The 21,258-nt window shown below is 37.8% G+C and overlaps 2 protein-coding genes across 6 annotated transcripts in view; both read left to right on the top strand.

Annotated features, from left to right (window-relative positions):
* The window catches only part of PIGX (phosphatidylinositol glycan anchor biosynthesis class X), a 35,325-nt gene extending 30,903 nt beyond the window's left edge, over positions 1 to 4,422 (top strand). For all 3 annotated transcript variants that reach the window (XM_057738850.1, XM_057738848.1, XM_057738847.1), the window contains one exon: positions 3,534 to 4,422. In XM_057738850.1, coding sequence (XP_057594833.1) covers positions 3,534 to 3,677 — 144 coding nt within the window. In that variant the 3' untranslated portion in view covers positions 3,678 to 4,422. The remainder of the gene's footprint in view (positions 1 to 3,533) is intronic.
* A 4,018-nt stretch (positions 4,423 to 8,440) lies between these two features.
* PAK2 (p21 (RAC1) activated kinase 2) overlaps positions 8,441 to 21,258 on the top strand; it is an 83,544-nt gene continuing 70,726 nt past the window's right edge. For 2 of the 3 annotated variants that reach the window (XR_009054307.1, XM_057738845.1), the window contains exon 1: positions 8,441 to 8,759. The gene's annotated coding sequence lies outside the window, so the exon portion shown is untranslated. Of the gene's footprint in view, positions 8,760 to 9,485; positions 9,608 to 21,258 lie in introns of those variants that run through there. The other variant, XM_057738846.1, reaches the window with a different exon arrangement.

Raw genomic sequence — 21,258 nt, 5'->3', positions numbered from 1 at the left:
CTAGTCCCATGCCTCATTGATCCAGAGCTTAAGTATAGCTGATGTGCTTTTTAAAAGTGTGGATTGGCAAATAAAAACAGTGGTGTGTTCATCTGATGTTACTTAATAAAACTTCACTTTATTTACAACTTTTTATTAATTTTTGAACAACAAAATGAATTAGTTGACTTCATTATATTATACAGAACAAGTGAAAAGAGTAAAACTCTAAAGTTGTATCCTTTCAACTGCTAAGTTTCTAGACAGCTGTATTGTTATTATAAATCTGAATCTAGGGTGTTTCGGGCCATTTTTAGAGTTTTAACCTCCCAACTTGTTTTCGTTATTAAATTAGGTAAGTATTAGTACTTTATTAACACTGGCTTTCTCCAAAGAGTCTGTAGTTTTCTACTTACCTTCTTGAGCTAACGTAGTCCACTTTTTCTCTTCAGAGTGTTAAGTCTTTGTACAACATATCTTTTCTTTACCTCTTTTTTTTCTGTTCTTTTGTTCCTCTTTCAAGAGCTGCCTTTTAACTGATGCTTGTAGTATCTGAGTTTCTCTTTGTTCCTAATTCTCTTTAAGGCCTGCTTTCTTTGGTTGAATGCCACAATCTGTGTCATTATTTTTACAGTTTATTTTTACAAGCAGTCAAATGAGTTTGCAACAAAAATAAAAAAAAAGAAAAGTAAAAAATTTAAACTAGGACACAACATAATTGTCAGTCAGATAAACATAAAGCAGATTTGTTCATAGGTGTGGATAGTTAGATTTGAAGTATTTTCCTTGTAGTTGCTTAGAAGTCTGTCTACTGGCTAGCTCAGAAAACTACTACTGATGATGAAGGTTTACTACAAAGCCTATTACTTTGTATTGGAGAACCTTCTTTGAACTGACAGTTGGAAAGATATATGATGTGCTAACATCTTATGCAACATAGATTTGCCTTTAAGATTGCCATTGCTATAGAATAGCTGAATTTTTTACAAACTCTAAAATACATCTGGAGAATTGCATTTGATTTTCTTGTATGAATGAAGAGTGTGATTAGTATTTATACTATTTATGATGCATTGGTTTAAAAAATTGGTGGTACGCATTGCTACAAAATAATCACTATTGAAACATTTTGAATTCATTTCTCTTTAAGACCATGTAACTTGAAATAGGAGGTCCTAATTAAGTTTTTGATTTTTTTCCTTTGTTACATTTCTTATTTATATATACCAGAAAAACAGGTGACTATTACTAAGACGGTGATCTGTACTAAGGCTTGTTTTAAGATGCCTTTATTTGGAAGGTAATTTCAGATGGCACTTTGTACAGATTGTGTTGGTAACTTTTTTTTTTTGGATGTGAAAGTATAATCCATGCATTTATAAAAAGAAACCAAAAGTAAAAGAATTCCCAAATTACCTAAATTTTAATGCTTTTAAAATCCTATTTTTAAACCATAAAATTTCCCAAAGTTTCTAATTGAACCCCTTTATTTTCACAACCAAATAGAAGATAAAAGCAAATTGAAAGAAACCATAAACAAGACAAGAAGACTACCCTCAGAATGGGAGAAAATATTTGCCAATGAAGCAACTGACAAAGGATTAATCCCCAAAATATACAAACAGCTCATGCCGCTCAACAGTAAAAAAACAAACAACCCAATTCAAAAATGGGTGGAAAACCTAAATAGACATTTCTCCAAAGAAGACATACAGTTGGCCAATAAACACATGAGAAGATGCTCAACATCACTCATCATTAGAGAAATGCAAATCAAAGCCACAATGAGGTATCACCTCACACCGGTCAGAATGGCCATCATCAAAAAATCTAGAAACTATAAATGCTGGAGAGAGTGCGGAGAAAAGGGAACCCCGCTGCACCGTTGGTGTGAATGTAAATTGATACAGCCACTATGGAAAACAGTATGGAGGTTCCTTAAAAAACTAAAAATACAACTGCCATATGACTCAACAACCCCACTAATGGGCATATACCTGAGAAAACCATAATTCAAAAAGATACATGTACCACATTAAGAATCTGCCTGCCATTGCAGGGGGCACGGGTTTGATCCCTGGCCAGGGAAGATTCCACATGCTGCGGAGCAACTAAGCCCGTGGGCCACAACTACTGAGCCTGTAACTCTAGAGACCGTGAGCCACAACTACTGAGCCTACATGCCGCAACTACTGAAGTTATTGAAGTCCGTGTCCCTAGAGCCTGTGCTCCGCAACAAGAGAAGCCACTGCAATGAGAAGGCTGAGCACCACAATGAAGAGTAGCTCCCACTCGCCGCAACTAGAGAAAGCCCATGCACAGCAACAAAGACCCAATACACACAGCCAATAGATAAATAAATAAGTTTATAAAAAAAAGAAAAGAAACGTACCACAATGTTCATTGAAGCACTATTTACAATAGCCAGGACATGGAAGCAACCTAAATGCCCACCAACAGATGAATGGATAAAGAAGAGGTGGCACATATATACAATGGAATATTACTCAGCCATAAAAAGGAATGAAATTGAGTTATTTGTGGTGAGGTGGATGGACCTAGAGTCTGTCATACAGGGTGAAGTAAGCCAGAAAGAAAAAAACAAATACCATATGCTAACACATATATATGGAATGTAGAAGAATGGTACTGATGAACCCAGTGGCAAGGCAAGAATAAAGATGCAGATGTAGAGAATGGACTCGAGGACATGGGGTGGGGGTGGTGGTAGGGGAAGCTGGGACAAAGTGAGAATAGCATAGACATATATACACTACCAAATGTAAAATAGCTGGTGGGAAGCTGCTGCATAACACAGGGAGATCAACTCGATGATGGGTGATGACCTAGAGGGGTAAGATTGGGAGGGAGGCTTAAGAGGGAGGGGATATATGTGTAAATACAGCTTATTCACTTTGTTGTACAGCAGAAACTGGTACAACGGTGTAAAGCAATTATACTCCAATAAAGATCTGAAAAAAAAAAAGTTGAACATAGGAGAACTTTTGTGCTGCTAGTCAGTATCACAGCTAATTTGATATAAAAACAGTAAAGGGCACACTCAGCTGTGTAATTTGTGAATAACAAACTTTTAAAAGCTGTTTGAGGAGAGAAACAACAAAATAAGGAATGAATAGATCCTTTAGTTTTATTGTTGTTTTAATGTTTTTCCTTTAGGGCTTCAATTTCTAGATTATTCTGTTTTCTAATATGAAACATAGTAAGAGGAAGTAAATGTTTATATTGATTACAAAGGTGACGTTAGGATATAGCTAGTAGTTTATTAACAATATACTCAACTCTGTTTAAAAAGCAGAAAATGTGAAAACTAAATGAGAATTTAAGAATTATTGTGTAACTGATTTTGTTACATTAATTGAAATGTTGAATCTAAAAGAATCATTTAAATAATATGTTACATGTAGTATAGCAATGGCTGAAAGATAGTTAAAAGAAAAAAGAAAAAGTTAAATTAGAAATCCAAGAAGTAGTAGTTTCACCTTAGGACACGGATCTTACATGTCTTTAACTTCTCCATCCATCTCTCTCCCTAGGTGTACAAGAATGTGACCCTGCAGGTTCCGGTGGGACTGACCATACACACCTCTTTAGTGTGTTCTGTGACTCTGCTCATTACCATCTTGTGTTCTACTTTGATCCTTGTGGCTGTTTTCAAATATGGCCATTTTTCCCTATGAGTTTTATGCAGTCGATTGCTTTCCATAAACCTAAATGAGACCTATTCATTTATGACTAGAAGTGTTCTAGAATTATGTCATTACTGTTGTCTTTCATCTTCATTTATGGCTAATATGTTTACTAGAGGGAATTCTGGATTATTCTCAACTAATTTCAAAATTCAGTGCTCTGTTGTGTAGACCTCTCATAATCTACAAGCATCAAGTGCCAATAGAAGAAACCTAATTTTGTTAAATTAATATTTATTTTGTGAAAAGTGACTTTATCTTCATTTGGGTTATAAATGACTACTTTATGTATTAGAGACAAATTATTGCTAATTGAGAAAGTTGTTATGAATAAGATTAATTTGGATGAATCAGAGTTTATTTAAATGTTAATTTTATGAGAATATTAATTTATCTGGGGTTTCAAAGAAAATCATTAAAGTAGTACAGCTAACAAGTTATAAGTATCAAAACTGATTATTCCTTTAAGCACTTCCGTTCTCCTTTTACATTTTATAGTACTGCTTTTGAATTTATGAATTGGCAAAGGGCTTGATGAAATTAAGTACTGAGATTAAAGAGTATATTTTACTAAGTTGTACAGTTACAAAGTTTTTTGAATCTTCTGGTGATTTTTTAAAAAACAAAAGGTCTTGATTTATTGTTTTTCTTTGGAAAAAATTAGAAAATAAAGTAAATGCCATAAGCTAATTAAAAAATAAAAGGGGAAGCATGTTCCAAAACAGAAGCCAATAAACCAGGGTGTGTTCATCTTGTTTGTTTTGTATGGCATAAGGGGATATGATATACTTTATATATGCTATCACTGGTTAATTTCCTAAAACATTCTGGTGTTTTTATGGGAATAAATCTTTTATAATTTGCCATGTACAGCTTGACCTAATAATAACAATTCTTTTTTAAAATGTGTTTGAGAACTTACGTATTGAAAAAGGCAACCCAATGCCATAAAGCAGAAATATTAGAGATCTTTAAAATGATGAAAATTTCAACCCAGTCTTGTCTCATAGCTGTTTCGTGTTTTCTTATAAGAAAGAATTCCATGTTTTCCAGGCATTTTTTTTCACAGTGGAATTAATATAGTGACATTGAAATAGAATTATACGTCAGTTAAAATTCAGTAACGTCAACAACATTTTGGAACATGGTTAGTCAGGTGGGAGAACACAGTACTATTTAACCTCTTGTGTGTGTGTGTGTATTTTCTTTTGCACATCAAAGCCAAGTTCCTCAGTATTTAAATGTTTTCAAGTTGATATTTGAGATTGTGGCTTGGAAAACGATTCAGCCATTTTCTCATTTATACAGGTATTCAGAAGTGTAATAAAAATGTGAATGTGAGTGAAGATACTTTGATATGACTTCTCTTGCCTGATAAATGCTTGCAGATTACATCATTTTTGGTATAACAGAGCATTTCTGGTTTTGAACTCTTCATATTATCTTCTTTGGATAGTTAAGAAATGAATAAGCACTTTATTTTTTAAATCAGTTTTGTAATTCTTTGTATGGTCTTTTTTGTTTATAGCCAAGAAGTTGGGTACTGTTCTCCTGGTCACTGTGTTCCAGTATTTGTTCCACTTTTATGGTTTATTTTTCTTAAAGTATTGTTTAATGTTCTTTGGATGAAAATAACAGAGACAGGTTACCTCAGCTAAGGGTAGTAGTGGGGTAGAGATTAATGTGTGTGTTTGTGTGTGTGTATGTGTGTGTGTGTTTATCTCAGCCACTCTACTAGGAACTTTGATTATTTAGCTAGATCTCATGGAGGATAGTACATATGTGACTTGGGAACTGAGAAAATATTGATGTATTTCTGCTCTAATGATTTCATAATATAATGAATTTAAGGATTACTCTAGTAATCTAGAGTGTATTCATCTCATGCTACTCATCTATATTTTGATGATTGATGCTAATTGATATGATATGGAGATAAAGAACTTAGTGTGAGATGACTAACACCTACCTGTATTATCCATCAAACTTATAAATATACTACCAGCAGGTAGTTGAATATAGGGTTTGGTAGGCTGTGAGAGAATGAAAGAATATAGAGAATTGTCCTAGTTGGTGATAGGATGGTAGGTTTAACTGTGATTTCTTGCACCTCAGACCTTACTTATGGGATTACCTTTCTCCTGAAGTATATTGTTTTAAGATGTTCCTTTAGTGGGTCTTTGTGGTTGGTAACATCTCTGCTTTTGCTTAATGATATCTTTCTTTCACCCTCACTCTTATCACTGATGATTTAGCAAGGTATGTACTTGTAAGTTTAGTTATTTTCTCTTGGTAGTTTGAAAATGTTTTTCCATTGTCAGATGGCACAAATTGTTGCACTTGAGAAATCTATGCTAAATTTAATAGTCATTTCTTTGTAGGGATGTCTTTTCTTTCTGGTTTCCTTACCTTTGGTATTCTGCAGTTTCACTTTGATGTGTTTGAGAAGATTGCCTTTACTTATCCAGTTTGGGATTCACTTTGCTTCCTGAATCTGAAGGTTCTTGTCTTTCATCAGTTTTGGAAAATTCTTAGCCATTATCTCACCATATACTGCATCTTTTTTCTCTCTTTTCTCTCCTGGATTTCTCATTAGGCATATGGTATATCTTCACAATGTATCCCCATGTCTCTCAATCTTTCTTTCATATTTCCTCTGTCTTTGGGCTGCTGTCAGTAATTTCTTTAGATCTGTCTTCCAGTTTATTAATTCTCTCTTCAACTGTGTGTAGTCTGTTTAACCCAAACGTTGGCTTTGGTTTCAATCATGATAGTCTTTATTTCTAGAAGTTCTGCTTGGCTCTTTTTCAAAGCTGCTTGGTCATTTTTAAAAAATATCTTGTTTCTTGCTTCTGTCTTACTTTGTTTAATCATTTTAATAAATTTATTTTATATTCTGTAAGCAGTAATTCCAGTATCTAAAGTTCATGGGCTTCATTATTTTGTTTGTGGTTTCTGTTGATTCACTCATGGCTTATTTTCTCAGATGTATTATAATTATATTTTGGGTGCTCTCTAACTTTTGATAGCCCGTTTATCTGTGGAAATTCTTTCAGTCCTGTGTTGAGAGTGAACCTGTACAGTGAGGATTTGTATTTGTTTCTTCCAGGCCTCCAAGCATTACCATCCTGGCACATTTTCTTGACTTGAAGTTTCCTGGACAGTGTAGGTACCATAAATTTGAATTTTCAGACCCATGTGAGGGAAAGTTTGTGGTTATGAATTCTAAAGGGAAAGTTTCCCCTCGATGCCAAAGTCCAGTCTAAAATATACAAGTATCTGCATATTGCCCTGGGTTGGTACAAGGAATTTTTTTTCCCCAGTCTATTCTTAGAGAGTATAGCCCTTTGAGTTTTCCAGCCTTGTGCAGGATTATATAGTTCCAACTGCTCTACAGGCCCAAGGCCTTGTCTTTGGTCTCTTGTGCAGCCAGTAAAACCATAGAGATTTCTGAGATAAGTAGGTTCTTTCAACACAGCACAACGAGCGTCACTGACCTGGTTACTGCTCTGGTTTCTTGTTCCCCCTTTGGGTTGAATTTGGAGTTTGGAAGACTATTGGAGTCTTTCTTGAAAGCTTAGTTATGCCTTTGAAAGGATGTTCTATTTTATCCAGCATTTTGTGTGTTTAACAGTGGGACTGTTTTTCAAGATATGTAATAGTGTGCCATATTGCTCCTTGAATGCTGTCTCTCATACTCTCCATATCAGTTGAGTTTTTTGCTCTACATCTATCAGTAAGGACAATGTGGCTACCTATCTCCACTTCTGCTGCTATCGCTGTAGCATCAGTCATGATTAATGCATCGCTAGTTCCTTCCCTTCTATTCTTGCATATCAATACTCCATTCTCCCTGTAGCAATCTAGTGATCTTAAAGTGTAAACTAGAGAACATCACTTCCTTGCTTACAACTCTTTAATAACTTCTTGGAATAAAGTCCAGCCTCCTTATGATGTCATTCAGGATCCTTCCTGACCTGAATCTTGTCTTCTCTAGTGTTTTTTCACACTACACTGCTCTTCTTGCACTGAACTGCAGTTACACAGGCCTTCTTAACTGAACTTAGCAAGTTCTTTTCTCCCTCCGCCTGCTTGTAATGCTCCTGGGAGCTTCTCGTGGCTCTCTTTCTGTTCTCAGCTTAAATGTCACCTCCTTAAAGATGCTTTCTCTGGCCACCTTATCCAGAGTAATCACCCTGGTTTTTTTTGTCATACCAGATATCACAATTTTAAGTATTGTGTTTTCATGTTTGTAAGTTCCACGAAGACAGAGTGACTCGTGTTCACGCTTGTATCGCTGTTACCCAGCAGTTTCTGGTGTATGTGAGACACTGAAATGTTTGTAGAATTAGTGAATACATTGATGAACTCCTCCATGGATAAAACATAGAGGCTTTAATCTGCAAGGAGGTGGGGCTTAATTTAGCACCAAAGTGTATTAACAGTTGCAGGTAAAAAGCAAAATGGATAGTGGATGAATTCCCAGAAACACATGTGGAGCAGATTCACTTAACGAGAATCGTCTTTCAGCATGTTTGGTTGGCGCAGACCTGACTGGAGACAGTGCTCAATTACAGGAGGGACTGGCGGTCTCTCAATATAAAGAATATCCAAAAAAGAGGGAGCGGGAGAGGTGAGCGGCACACACCTCCGGACTACAACTCCCAGCAGGCCCCGCGTGGGCCCGCTCCCCCCCGGGAGGCGGTGCCCGTCTCCGCCCCGCGGAGCGCCCGGCGTCGGCCCCACCCCAGCCCGCTCCCCGCCGTCGCCCTCCCCCGGGGTTGCGGCCACGCGCGTCGGCGGCGGTGGTTCCGCTTCCCCTCCGGCCTGGGCCGTCGCCATTGCCGAAGGCTCCCTGCCCTCCCCGCCCGGCGCCGCGGGGCTCGGCTGCCGCCCGGCCCAGCAGCAGCAGCAGCAGCGGCGGCGGCGGCGGCGCTCCAGCGCGGCTCCGCTTCCCGCCCCGCGTCCGCGGCCCTCCCCGCCCCGCGGCCCGCGCTCGCTCGGGCGGCTCCGGAGCCCGTCGGGAGCTCGGCCGGAGGCTCCTCGCCGGGGCGGGACCTCTCCTCGCCCGGGGTAAGTGTGCCGGCGGGCCGGGCCGCGGGCCGCCGCGCTCCTCCCTCCTCCCTCCTCCCCGCTCCGGGCCTGGCGGGCCGGGCGGCCGCCACCTGCGCGCCCGCAGCCGTGGCTCCCGGGCGGTGGCTCATTGTCCGCGCCCCGCGGCTGTTTTCTCCTCCGGCCGCAGCCCGCCGTGGGGAGCTGGCGGGGCTGGCGGCGTCCGGCCCTTCCTGCACGGCCCGCCCGGGCCCGGCCGCGCTCGGCCTCGGCCCGGTGCGCCTCCGCCCGCGTCCTCGAGGGCTCGGCGGGCTGCCGTCCGACGCGCCGTCGCCGCTCCTGGCCGTGGCCCCGGTCGCCCCGGCCCGCCTGCGCGGGCGTGCGGTCCGGAGCGCTGCGGCGCCTTCCGAGCGGCGCCTGTGAGCTCTGCCCCGTGGCGCGCGGCGGAGGCGGCTCGCTTTCCGAGGGCGCGGGGGCCGCTCGCGGGGGCTGCGCGAGCGCTTCGGCCGGGAGGGGGCCGGCGGTACCGGGGGCGGCGCACACGCAGCGCGGCCGGCTCCGCCTCGGGGCGCCGGGCGCGGGAGCGTGGGGAGGCGCGGGGCCGTGCCCGCCGCGCTCGCGTCTCACCTGGAGCCAGGCAGTCCGGGCAGTGCGAGCGTGCGTTCTCTCCCGCGGGTGAGTCGTGCGGCTCCCGCGGGTGTCGCTGCCTCCGTTTTAGGGCACGAGCGACCGGTCGCTTTTTGTGTTCTTTTTAAACGGCGAAAAGACGGAATGCTGGGGCCTAAAATTAGACTTCGACGAGCAGTGTTTTGGATCCAGGTTGTGCACGTCACGCTTTTTCCCCTGCTCTGTTTGACTCTTCCGCTCTCGTAAGTAGGCAGGATATTGAAAGGGAGAAGAATTTGCTCTGGGGGTTTTGTTTTTGTAGGGTTATTCAGAAGAATAACATTAAGTGAAGTTAGATGGGGATGAAGGCAGTGAATCGTAAAACAGGTTAGAACTTGTCAGCTTTGCCGGGAGCTCTGGCGTTTGTAAAACACACTCATAGTCACTTGTGTATATTTTATATGTATGTATGAAAAAATACACATATGTATACATGAAAAGCTTGGTTCGTCTTCTGTTAAAGGTATTGATTTAAGGCAACTTTTAACCCTCGGCTTTTGAACTTTTCTAGTTATTAATTAGCCAGAAACACTGATTTGCATTATGAAAAATGAACCTTAAAATGTTTTTGACCTGTAATCTATGTAGGTGTTAAATCCACTTTCAGGTTTCGGTGAAAGAAGTTGGCCTAACTTCAGTGAATTTTGTGTTTTCACTTCAATACTGTTATTTTGATAGTGTCAGTTGTCCTTAATTCAGTGACAGCTCTTGGCCTAAGGGGTTAAGGTCTAGAAATACTGGAGTGTGAAACTAGGCCCGTTGATGTCAGCTTCTCTGCCGGTTCTTTCTATAAGCAGATACTTTTATTGAGGGAGAGTTGTAGGTATTCTGCTTCTCCTAGGACCTTGATTCTGGTTTATAGCTATTCAAGAGAGAGTTATTCTGGACTTTGTGACATTAAATACTAACCTTGCAAACCCAAATTCATAAAGTAAATTTGTAGTTGGAGTCTACCTGCTAAACAGATGAATAGGGGTTCCTGTGATTCTCTGATCTTCATGATGGGCAGATTTCCAAGCAGACATGGTTAACAGTGGTGTATGTATCTTTTCAATTATACTTTCTTAAAGGGGAGACTTAGAACTTGTTCAGGTAGCTGAGGATAAACTTTCAATGATTCTTTTTAAAAGAAGAGAGACCTTGTTCAAGTAGCTAGGGATAAAATAAATTGGTAGGTGTTAAATTCTTACTGTGTTTAATCTGTCAATATTGATTATTCTAATATTTGAGTATAACATTTCTTTTGGCTTTCTGAATTTTCTACTTTTGATGAAAATTTGAAACTGCACCTTGTTCAAGTCTTTAAGGCTTTGGGGTTCTGACCAATTTGTTTTCAAAAGCCCTTCCAGTTGGTTAGAGGTTTAATTCCAGACTAATCGGGGAGGGTGTTAAGTTACTCTGAGTTGTCCCTTGTGTCCTTCTTGTAACTTGGTAGAAACAGAAAGAGATGGGAAAGAATAGCCCCTGTTGCCTTGAAGAAATACTGATTTCCTTCTGTGACTAGAATTGAGTTTCACTACTTCTTCTTTTTAGGATCACTAACCCGAATAAGAGTAGTCAGTGTGAACATTCATGCCAGATTTCAGAGGTCTAGCCTGTTATCTCTGAGGTACATTAGTACTTGTCATTTCCATGTATCACAAGTGGTTAGGAGCCAGGGACCTGGGTTTGAATCCTGACTCTTCCACTTGACCCTGGGCGAGATACACATTCTTTTCAGTCTTGTTTCCTTTCATCTGTAAAATGAGGATTAATAATAATAACAATATAATACAAATTTCATAGGGCTATTTAGAGCAAATGAAATAATGCAGGGAGAAGTTCTTAGCAAATGCAGTGCTTAAGTGATTAATAAATGTTAGTTAACATTCCATTTTAAGGTAGATTTTATATTTAATTGCTTCTACAGCAAGTGTTTTACTTCCAAACTTAGATTTAAGACTGCTTTCTGAAAGTGGTTGGAATCTCAGGGCCAAGTTTCTGAGACCATAACTCTTAAAAATTACTTTTCAGGAAAAAGTTTCACCACTTAAGTAGAATATAGGTTTTTTGAATACATGTTTCTCAGATTTTAAAATAGGCATATTTCTCATAGAAAATTTAGAAAGTAGTGAAAACTATTAAGAAGAGGGACAAAAATTACTATACAAAAATCACTTAGCCCCCAGAGGAATAGTGGTGGTTGTTCTTATTTTTAAATTAAATTCTAAAGGTAATCAGTACATGCTTATTACAAAAGGTTCAAGCAAGTCAGTTATTTAGAGTAAACTGTGAAAATTACTTTCCTTACTTTCTAGTCCCATTCCTTACAGGTACCCAGTGTAAACACTTTTATTTTCTTTATGCAGTTAGAAATAAGCACAGTGTGTGTGTAGTTTTACCTTGATTTTTTTTTAAATAAACATCTAATCATTATAAATTCTTTTCCATCTCAGTACTTGTAGTTAAACCTCATGTTTTTAATAGTCATGAGATATTCCAGTGTATGGTTGTACTTAATTATTCACAGTTATTTGTTGTTTCCACTTTTGGGCAACTAAAACTGGACTGGAGCTTTAATGAACTTCCTTATACCTTTGTGCACATGTACATGTATACCAAATTGCCTTCCTAAAAGACTGCACTAATCTGTACTTCCTTATTGAATTGTAGAAGCTCTTTAACTTTACCTTCTGTTTAAGAGGATCTTTCACATTTTACCTTTATCAAAAAACAGTCTTCTATATTTTCTTCTGGTAGTTCAGTAAGTGTTGTATTTGAATCTTAATACTTTTGTTTTTTTGTTTTTGGCATGGTAGGTTAAGAGTTTGGCTACTGAAATAAAATAGGTATAAAAATATTTCAGGAGTTTGAGGTTGGTATAAAAATTAGTCACAATGGAACAGCAAGATCTTTTTTTGATCCATCCCCTAGAGTAATGGAAATAAAAACAAAAATAAATAAGTGGGACCTAATGAAACTTCAAAGCTTCTGCACAGCAAAGGAAACTATAAGCAAGACAAAAAGGCAACCCTCAGAATGGGAGAAAATATTTGCAAACGCATCAGCAGACAAAGGATTAATCTCTGAAATATATAAACAATTCGTCCAGCTCAATATCAAAGAAACAAACAACCCAATCAAAAAATGGGCAGAAGACCTAAATAGGCATTTCTCCAAGACGACATACAGGTGGTCAAGAGGCACATGAAAAGCTGCTCAACATCACTAATTATTAGAGAAATGCAAATCCAAACTACAAGGAGGTATCACCTCACACCGGTTAGAATGGGCATCATCAGAAAATCTGCAAACAGTAAATGCTGGAGAGGGTGTGGAGAAAAGGGAACGCTCTTTCACTGTTGATGGGAATGTAAATTGATACAGCCACTGTGGAGAACAGTGTGGAGGTTCCTTGCAAAACTAAAAATAGAGTTACCATATGACCCAGCAATCCCACTACTGGACATATACCCAGAGAACACCATCATTCAAAAAGACACATGCACTTCAGTGTTCATTGCAGCACTATTTACAATAGCCAGGACATGGAAGCAACCTAAATGTCCATCCACAGATGAATGGATAAAAAAGATGTGGTACATATATATACAATGGAATATTACTCAGCTGTAAAAAGCAGTGAAACTGGGACATTTGTAGAGACATGGACGGACCTAGAGACTGTCATACAGAGTGAAGTGAGTCAGAAAGAGAAAAACAAATATCGTATATTAACACATATATGTGGACTATAGAAAAATGGTACAAATCAAGTGGTTTGCAAGGTGGAAATCGAGACACAGATGTAGAGAACAAACATATGGACACCAAGTGGGGAAAGCGGGGAGGGTTGGGGGGGGGGGAATGAATTGGGAGATTGGGATACCAAATAGTACACTCTAAATATATGCAGTTTATTGTATGTCAACTGTATCTCAATAAAAGTTCTTTAAAAAAAAATTAGTCGCAATGGGATTCAGAAAGGAATGTTTTAATGGTTTTATTGTAAGCATCACATCTGAAAAGGGGGGATAATGCCCCCTTTGGCCCCTATTTCTTGTCATCTACCTATTTCATCCTCATCCTTCAAATTTCTGCTTTTGAGTATAGCTTTATTTGGGAGGCTTTCCTGATTTCCATTATGATTTAGGTATTCTTATTGCTTTTATATGTTTTATTAACACATTGATCCATAATCTTTTATTTGCTGTGTGCTGAAAGAATGAGTTATTCATCTGGAAATGAGAGTTATTTCTCAACTGTTGTCAATTGGAACTAATCAAAAGGGAGGTGCAAAGAACTCAGTCGTGTTGGTGGAAAGTGATCCACATACACATATGGGAACAGGGCCCCTTTAACATGTGTTACTGAGTTCTCCCTGACATCTTTCTGATCAAGCTGTTACCTTGTAGGTAATATTTTTTCATGTAAATGTTTAATAGGTTCTGGAAGAATACAAGGTTTTACTTTAGTCTTGCATTTATTTCACAAGAACAAGGTGTATTTTAAGGTTAATCTCAGCTTTTAAAAAATAAATTCCTATTCTGGGAATTCCCTGATGGTCCAGTGGTTAGTACTCTGTGCTTCCACTACAGGAGGCATGGGTTTGATCCCTTGTCAGGGAACTGAGATCCCAAGCGCTGCGTGGTGCACTCAAAAATTAAAAAAAAAAAAAAAAAAAAAATTCCTATTCCTTTTAATTTTGAGATTAGTTAGTAGTTTATAGGCTTGTGAAGCAGTAATGGTATATAATAAACACATGAACAACAAGAGTTGGAGTAAAACTTTTAGACACAGTTTCAGGTGCTCTAAAGAACAAATGGTTAAAGAATGAGAAGTTACGTTGGCAGGTGTAACGGCTGTTTGATAAAGAATAAAGTTTAACCCCTTTAATTCGCTGCCTGTGGAGAACTGCTGCCAGTATTTTCATGTTTCTTTATATTTGTGTGTATACATAGTTCACTCTTCTAAAATTGGACTCATATTCTGTATAATTTGCTATCTTGCTTTTCTTAACATCAAATCTTGAGTTTGCCTCTGTTCTTAAAAATTCTTTTTAAAAATGATTTTTAATGTTCGCCTAACATTCCATTGTACAGCTATGCCTTAGATTCATGATTTTCCTATTGGTGAATGTGTAACTTATTTTCATTATTTTATATAAATAATGCTATGGTGAATGTCTTTTTATTCATCCCTGATTATTACTTTAGAATATTTTCTTAGAAGTGGAATTACTGAATGAAAGGGTATAAGCATTTAAAAGTGTTAAATTACCCTTTGGAAAGGTTTGATGTGTTACCATCACTAGCATTATGAATCTCATTTTGTTGCTTTGCTTATTGCTAGGCAAATAAAACATAGTTTAATTTGCATTTCCTGTTTAAATTATAATTTTGTTATGAATTTGATTTAGTTTCATTATTTCTGATAAGTATACAGAAGTAGCTAGATTTTTTTAGTACGTTCACTTTTTTCTTTTTAAAATTTTTTATACAGTTTTTAAACTTACTTCCCATTTATAGTTATTATAAAACATTGGCTGTATTCTTTGTGTTGTATAATATATACATCCTCGAGCCTGTCTTACACCCAGTAGTTTGTACCTCTAGAAGTAACTAGCTTTTTGTGTTCACGATTATTTTTATTATTTTGCTGAACTTCAGTAAAATTTTACTTACTTTTGTTTTCCCGATTCATTGTCTTACCTGAAAATAATAGTAATTTTTTCTTCCTTTCCAATAGTTATAATATTTATTTCTGTTTTAGCTCTTTATTACATTGATCGGCATCTCCAAGACACAGTTAAATAAGAGAGGAGATAATTGTCTTGGAATGTCTCAGGTATTTTTACGATTAAGGATGAATGCAGTTGTTGGTTTTAGAGAGAAATTTTCTATTGTTTGTTCTTTATAAAAAAAGGAGTGTCTTCTGAATTTTATCAAATGTTTTTGTAACACTTACTTAGGTGATGATAAGATTTTTCTTTTAACTACTGATAAAAGTATGTAAATAAATTTGCTAATAACTTTCCCAAAGGTACTCTAAGGCATGTATTATGAGGAATCAAAACCCCACTCTTGTTAGTCAAGTGTACAGAATTTATTGAAAGACTAGAAGAGAATCTTATAGAAATTTAGTTTAATGAGAATACACAATCTGCATAGTAAGTTACATGGTTCCTTCTGTAGTCTACGGAGAAATCCTTACTTACTCATGAGTCAGTTTTGAGAAGTTTGTATTTCCCCAGATTATATTTTCAATATTTTCAAATTTATTATTATATGGGTGTATGTAATATTTTTATAATTAAAATCTGTGGTGTTCATCTCCATCTTTTATTAGTGATTTCATTATTTTTCTTAATTTGATTTGCCAAATGTTTGTCTACTTAGTGGTTTTTAATAAGCTTTAAGATTTATTTTGTTGATTTTCTGTTTTCTCATTTTCTAATTTCATTTTGCTCTCACCTTTGTTTGTTGTTATATTGTTTCTAACTTAGTAAGTTCTTAGTTCTCTCTCTTTTTTTAAACTGAAAACATTTCTAATGATCTTAATTTGCCTCTGAGTACAGCTTTGGCTGTACTCTAAAATATCTGTTAATGATGTTCTTATATTCATTGCTTTCCAAATAGCTGCTAGTTCTAGTTTGATTGCCTCTTTGACTCAGGAGGTGTTTTGTATAGTTCTTTTCACTCTATTTTCTTTCATTGTCAGTGACTGTGGTCTTTTAAAATATCTTTTATGTTTATTGAGGGTTTCTTTGTGACTTAAAGCATAATCCAATTTGCTAAATGTTCTTTGAAAACCTAAGAACATTTTCTGTTTGTACATACAGTTTTATATACACACACATGTTGATTAAACTGTATGCAAATTATCTTATTTTATTATTCCTTATTAATAGTGTTTATTAATTTTAAGACTTAGTCTTTATTAAGCTTTTAATCTTAATCTGTCAAAGACTAAGAGGTAACATTGTTTCTGAAAAGCTTGTGCTTTTTGGGGCCTTTACATTGTTGTTTCTTCTGCCCGATTACTGTATTCCTTTCATATGTCTCTGTTTTAAAGAGGCCTTACCTGATCAGCCATCTAAAATAGCCTCCACCTGCCCCTGCTCAGTATCTACCTTCTTTCCCCTCTGTGTTTTTCTTTATAGCACTTCCATCTGAAATTACTTTTTCGTTTACTTGTTTCTTTATTTCTTTGCTGTTAGTCTGTTCAGAACTTAGAACAAGTATGTATGCAGTATGTATGTGTTTGTTGAGTGAAGAGTGTCCTTTTGTTTTTTTTTTAATTAATAGACTTTATATAGTTTTAGGTTCACAGAAAAACTGAGCAAAAAGTACAGAGAATTCCCATATACCCTGATCTCCCCTCTCCCTCAGTTTCCTCCACCAACATTCTTCAGTGTGTGGTACATTTGCTATGATAGATAAACCAACATTGATACATCATCAATCAAAGTTCATAGTTTACGTTAGGGTTCACTCTTGATATTACACATCGTATGGCTGTGGACAGATGGTGGATAATGACATGTATCCACCATTACAGTCTCAAACAGGGAGTTTCTCAGCTCCCAAAATGCCCTGTGCTCCGCTTGTTTATCCCTCCCTTCTCACTAATCCCTGGCAACCACTGATGCGTTAGCCGTGTCCATGGTCTTGCCTTTTCCAGAATGTCATATAAGTGGAATTACACAGTATGTAACCTTTTGAGCTTGGCTTCTTTCACGTAGCAGTATGCATTTAAGTTTCCTTCATATCTTTTCATGGCTTAACAGCTCATTGCTTTTTTGTGCTGAATAATACTCCATTGTTGGGCTATTGCAGGTTGTTTATCCATTTACCTACTGAAGGACACCTTGGTTGCTTCCACATTTGGCAGTTATGAATAAAGCTGCTATAAACTTCCATGTTTGGGTTTTGCATGGACATAAGTTTTCAGCTGATTTGACTGAATAGCACAGAATGTGATTGCTGGGTTGTATGGTAAGAATATATTTAGTTTTTTAAGAACCTGCTAAAACTGTCTTTCAAAGTAGCTGAACCATTTTGCTTTCCCAGCAGCAGTGAATGAGGATTCCCCTTGCTCAAATCCTCACCAGCATTTGATGATGTTAGTGTTTTGGGTTTTAGCCATTCTGATAGGTGTGTAGTGCTGTCTCGTTGTTTTAATTTGCAGTTCCCTCATAAAGCATGAGACTGAGCATGCTTATAGCACATATTTCTTTTGCACATAATTTCTGCCACTCTGTGGCTTGTTTTCTTGTTCTCTTGACCCTAATGATTTTTATCATGTTTTTGGTGTAATATTATTGACGCATGTTTAAGTTCTATACTGCTGAAGAACTGCATTACACCTAATCAATAAAAATAACTGTCATATTTAACCTTTCTGAGTCTTGTATTTTACTTATCTTAAATTCCCATCTGTTCCATTGTTCTTTGTTCAATAAATTATTGTCCAACTTTGTCTTGCCATGCCATTTTTAATTGTATCTCTTTTAAATTACATATAGTTAAATTTTTTGTTTTAATCCAAAATGATACTTAAAACATTTATGTGTATTGTCATAATTAATCCTGTTGGGTGTGTTTCTGTTGTTTAACGCTATTTTTTAGTGATTCATTGCTACTGCATCTACATTTTTGTAAAATATACATAATGTAAAGTTAACTGTTTGTTTTCATCTTAACCATTTTTAAATAAAGTTGACCCTTGAACAACATGAGTTTGAACTGCACAGGTCCACTTACATGTGGATTTTTTTTCAGTAGTAAATACTACAGTACCACACTATGCAAGGTTGGTTGAACCCTAGGATGCAGAACCGCAGGTAAAGAGGAACTTTGGCTTTGGAGGAACCATGTATATGGAGAGCTGGACTATAAGTTATACTTAGATTTTTGACTGTGTGAAGGGTCATGCCCCAACCCCCAAGCTGTTCAGGGTCAACTGTATACAGTTTTTTAGCATTGCGTACACTTACACTGTTGTACAGCCATCATCACCATCTCCAGAATTTTTCATCTTCCCTAACCAAAACTCTGCATTCATTAAACACTGACTCCCTATTCCTCCCTGCCCACAATCCCTAGTGACTATCTCTGATCTACTTTCTCTTATGATTTTGCCATTTCTAGATGATTCGTATTGTATACAATATTTGTCCTTTGTGTCTGGCTTATTTCACGTAACATGTTTTTAAGGTTCATCCGTGTTATAGCATTTATGAGTACTTAATTCCTTCTTGAGGCTGAATAATATTTCATTTGTTTATCCTGGCATCTGTCAGTGTTTTCTGTCTTAAAGCCCACTAATCTGTAGTTTAAGTGAATTCAACTGTGAATCTAAAATTAAAAAAAAATAACAATTTCTGATTTGTCAGTCTGAAAAAGAAAATTATACTTTGACTCCCCGTAACTGAGGACTGGCTTATTCTCTTAACCCACGCTCACTTTAGTCCATTGTTAGTTTCTCAATCTTACATTTAAATTTAGTCATCATGTATGTCAGCTAGCATACATTTTCAGCTAATACATTCAGCAGGAGTAACAGGAAGGCATATTTAATAATTATTAAGCCACTAATGTCCACAGAAATTTTCATGCCATGTGTTCTTACATTAATCATTTTGTTTCAGAGCTTTCTACTATACCTAGTGGTGCTAGGAATCTTACTTTTTATTGCAATTATTTTGACAGATTGTATCTCGTACACGTTTATTAATGTTGCCTGATGAATTAACTCCTTCAGATCTTCATACTTGTTTTGGGTTTTTTTTTGTTTTTTTTTTCATTTCCGGAAATATTTTTGGTTATTTTTAGTTTTGTTTTCTTCCTTGAAAACACCTGCAGTAATTAGCTTGCCTTATCATTTGTCTTTTGTGTGAGCTTCTCAAATGTTTGTCCTTATCAGTCATTTGCTTTTCCTTTATCACCTCCAATGTAGGCTTTACTTCTGCTACTGAAAGTTTAGTGTCTTTGCATTCTTTAAAAATTTACTCCACTCCCTTTTCTTCTTAAATTACTCTCATTTCATCTCGGTCTTTTCTCTTCATATATGCCTGTTTCATGGAGTTTGCCAAACAGTGTTTGGAACTTAATTCTGTGTCCTAAAGTTATTCACCTTCTAAGTTAGACTCTGCTTCTATGAAAAGTAATTTTCTCTCTTTCTTGTGCTACGTTATTTTTTGTTGGGATCATGTTGGATTTTTTTCTGCTTATTTCTCCTTGAATGGTAACAGCTATCTATTACCTGCTGTGCATTTGTCGGAAATGTTTGTGGGATTGATTATACTTGCCCGTGCAGTTGACTGGGATTCTGGTTGAAACCTCTTCTTAGGTGTGCTGCTGAAGGATAAGTACACACAGCGCCTAGCCTGAGTTCCAGCGATAAATCAGCATTCATCTAACAGGACGGTTCTGGCCTAAGATGATGGAATCTTATCCTACCCTGGTTTCTAGCATGTGCTATTATAAGGGCTCTTCCTGATTCTGACCATGAACCCACAACACAACACTTTGCTTGTGTGACTGCACCTCCCCGGAAGCCATGTGCCAGTCCAGGTGTTTCTGCCCTTTTACAGCTCCACCTGAACCTTACATACACAAAGGCACATAGAAAGATACTTGTTTTCTGGAACTGATATGGCAGTCTCCTGAATGTATGTAGAAAGATCAGAAGAGATGATAAGGAACTCCAGCTGCCACAGAACCCACCTCTGTATAGCAAGAAGTGGCTTAGCAAGGGTGACTGGCTGGCTTGTTTCTTTGTCTCTAAATAAAAGTATGGCCAGCAGGGAGGAGCGAGCTCTCTTTATAACTCCTTTTAGACAGATGGTCAAACTTTTTTTTGAAACAGAGCATGGATAGGTCATGAATCTTTGCTTAGTTAAGATTGTGTGACCTTATGCCTAATGGAAAGCCTTCAAAGATGTTACATAAATTGTCTTCATGGACGTTTGGGATAGACTACATGGTGACTTCTGATTTGATACCATTTTTTACTACAGTAAATTGGTTTCAGTTTTTGTTTAACTTAGATAACCACCCAAGTAATCAAATAATCAGTCAGCAGTTGACCTTCATTTTTCAGTATCAGGTCTTAGATCGATACATTTTCACTTGGATTGTAGGAAAATGGCATCTTGTTACAATTTGCATCTTTTTGAGGTTTAGGTGAACACTTGTCATGTACATATAGTCCCCTTATGATTTTTTGACTCTGCTGTGGTGCAGAAGTGGCGTGCATTCAGTAGAACCCATGTTTTGAATTGTGATCTTTCCCTGGGCCAGCTGTACAAGGCTCAGTGCTTTGGTGTGCTGGGCAGAGGCAGCACGCTGCAGCGCGCAGTCAGCCACGCCATCACAAGGGTGTACCCAGGGCACTTAACTAGCACTCTGTACCCATGCAGCCCTTCTCTCTTTCACTTTAAGTGCCGTATTCAATAATCTGTAGGAGGTATTCAGGACTTTATTATGAAGTAGGCTTTGTGTTAGATGATTTGGCTCAACTGTCAGCTAGTGTGTTTTGAGCATGTTTAAAGTAGGCTAGGCTTTGATGTTCTTTGATAGGTTTAGGTGTATGAAATGCATTTTTGACTTAATGATATTTTCAACACACATATCCTTATGTAACCCCCTCTTAAGTCAAGGAAGATCTGTGTTTTTTGCCTCTCCTCTCTCTTTTCATTTTGGAATTGCCATTTGGGGTTTGTGACCAAACTTGAGGAAAGCTAGACCTCACACTGTTGAATTCGTTTCTTCTTACTGCTTTTTGAAGTTTTTACTGTTGTTGTTCCTTGCTCCACCATTCACTACCTTATAGGCAGTTTTGAAGCATTTTCTGAGTCTCACCCCTTTAC

This window comes from Hippopotamus amphibius, chromosome 6 (assembly GCF_030028045.1).
Source record: "Hippopotamus amphibius kiboko isolate mHipAmp2 chromosome 6, mHipAmp2.hap2, whole genome shotgun sequence".
Classification (NCBI taxonomy): domain Eukaryota; kingdom Metazoa; phylum Chordata; class Mammalia; order Artiodactyla; family Hippopotamidae; genus Hippopotamus; species Hippopotamus amphibius.
This window is presented reverse-complemented; position numbering and strand designations above follow the sequence as displayed.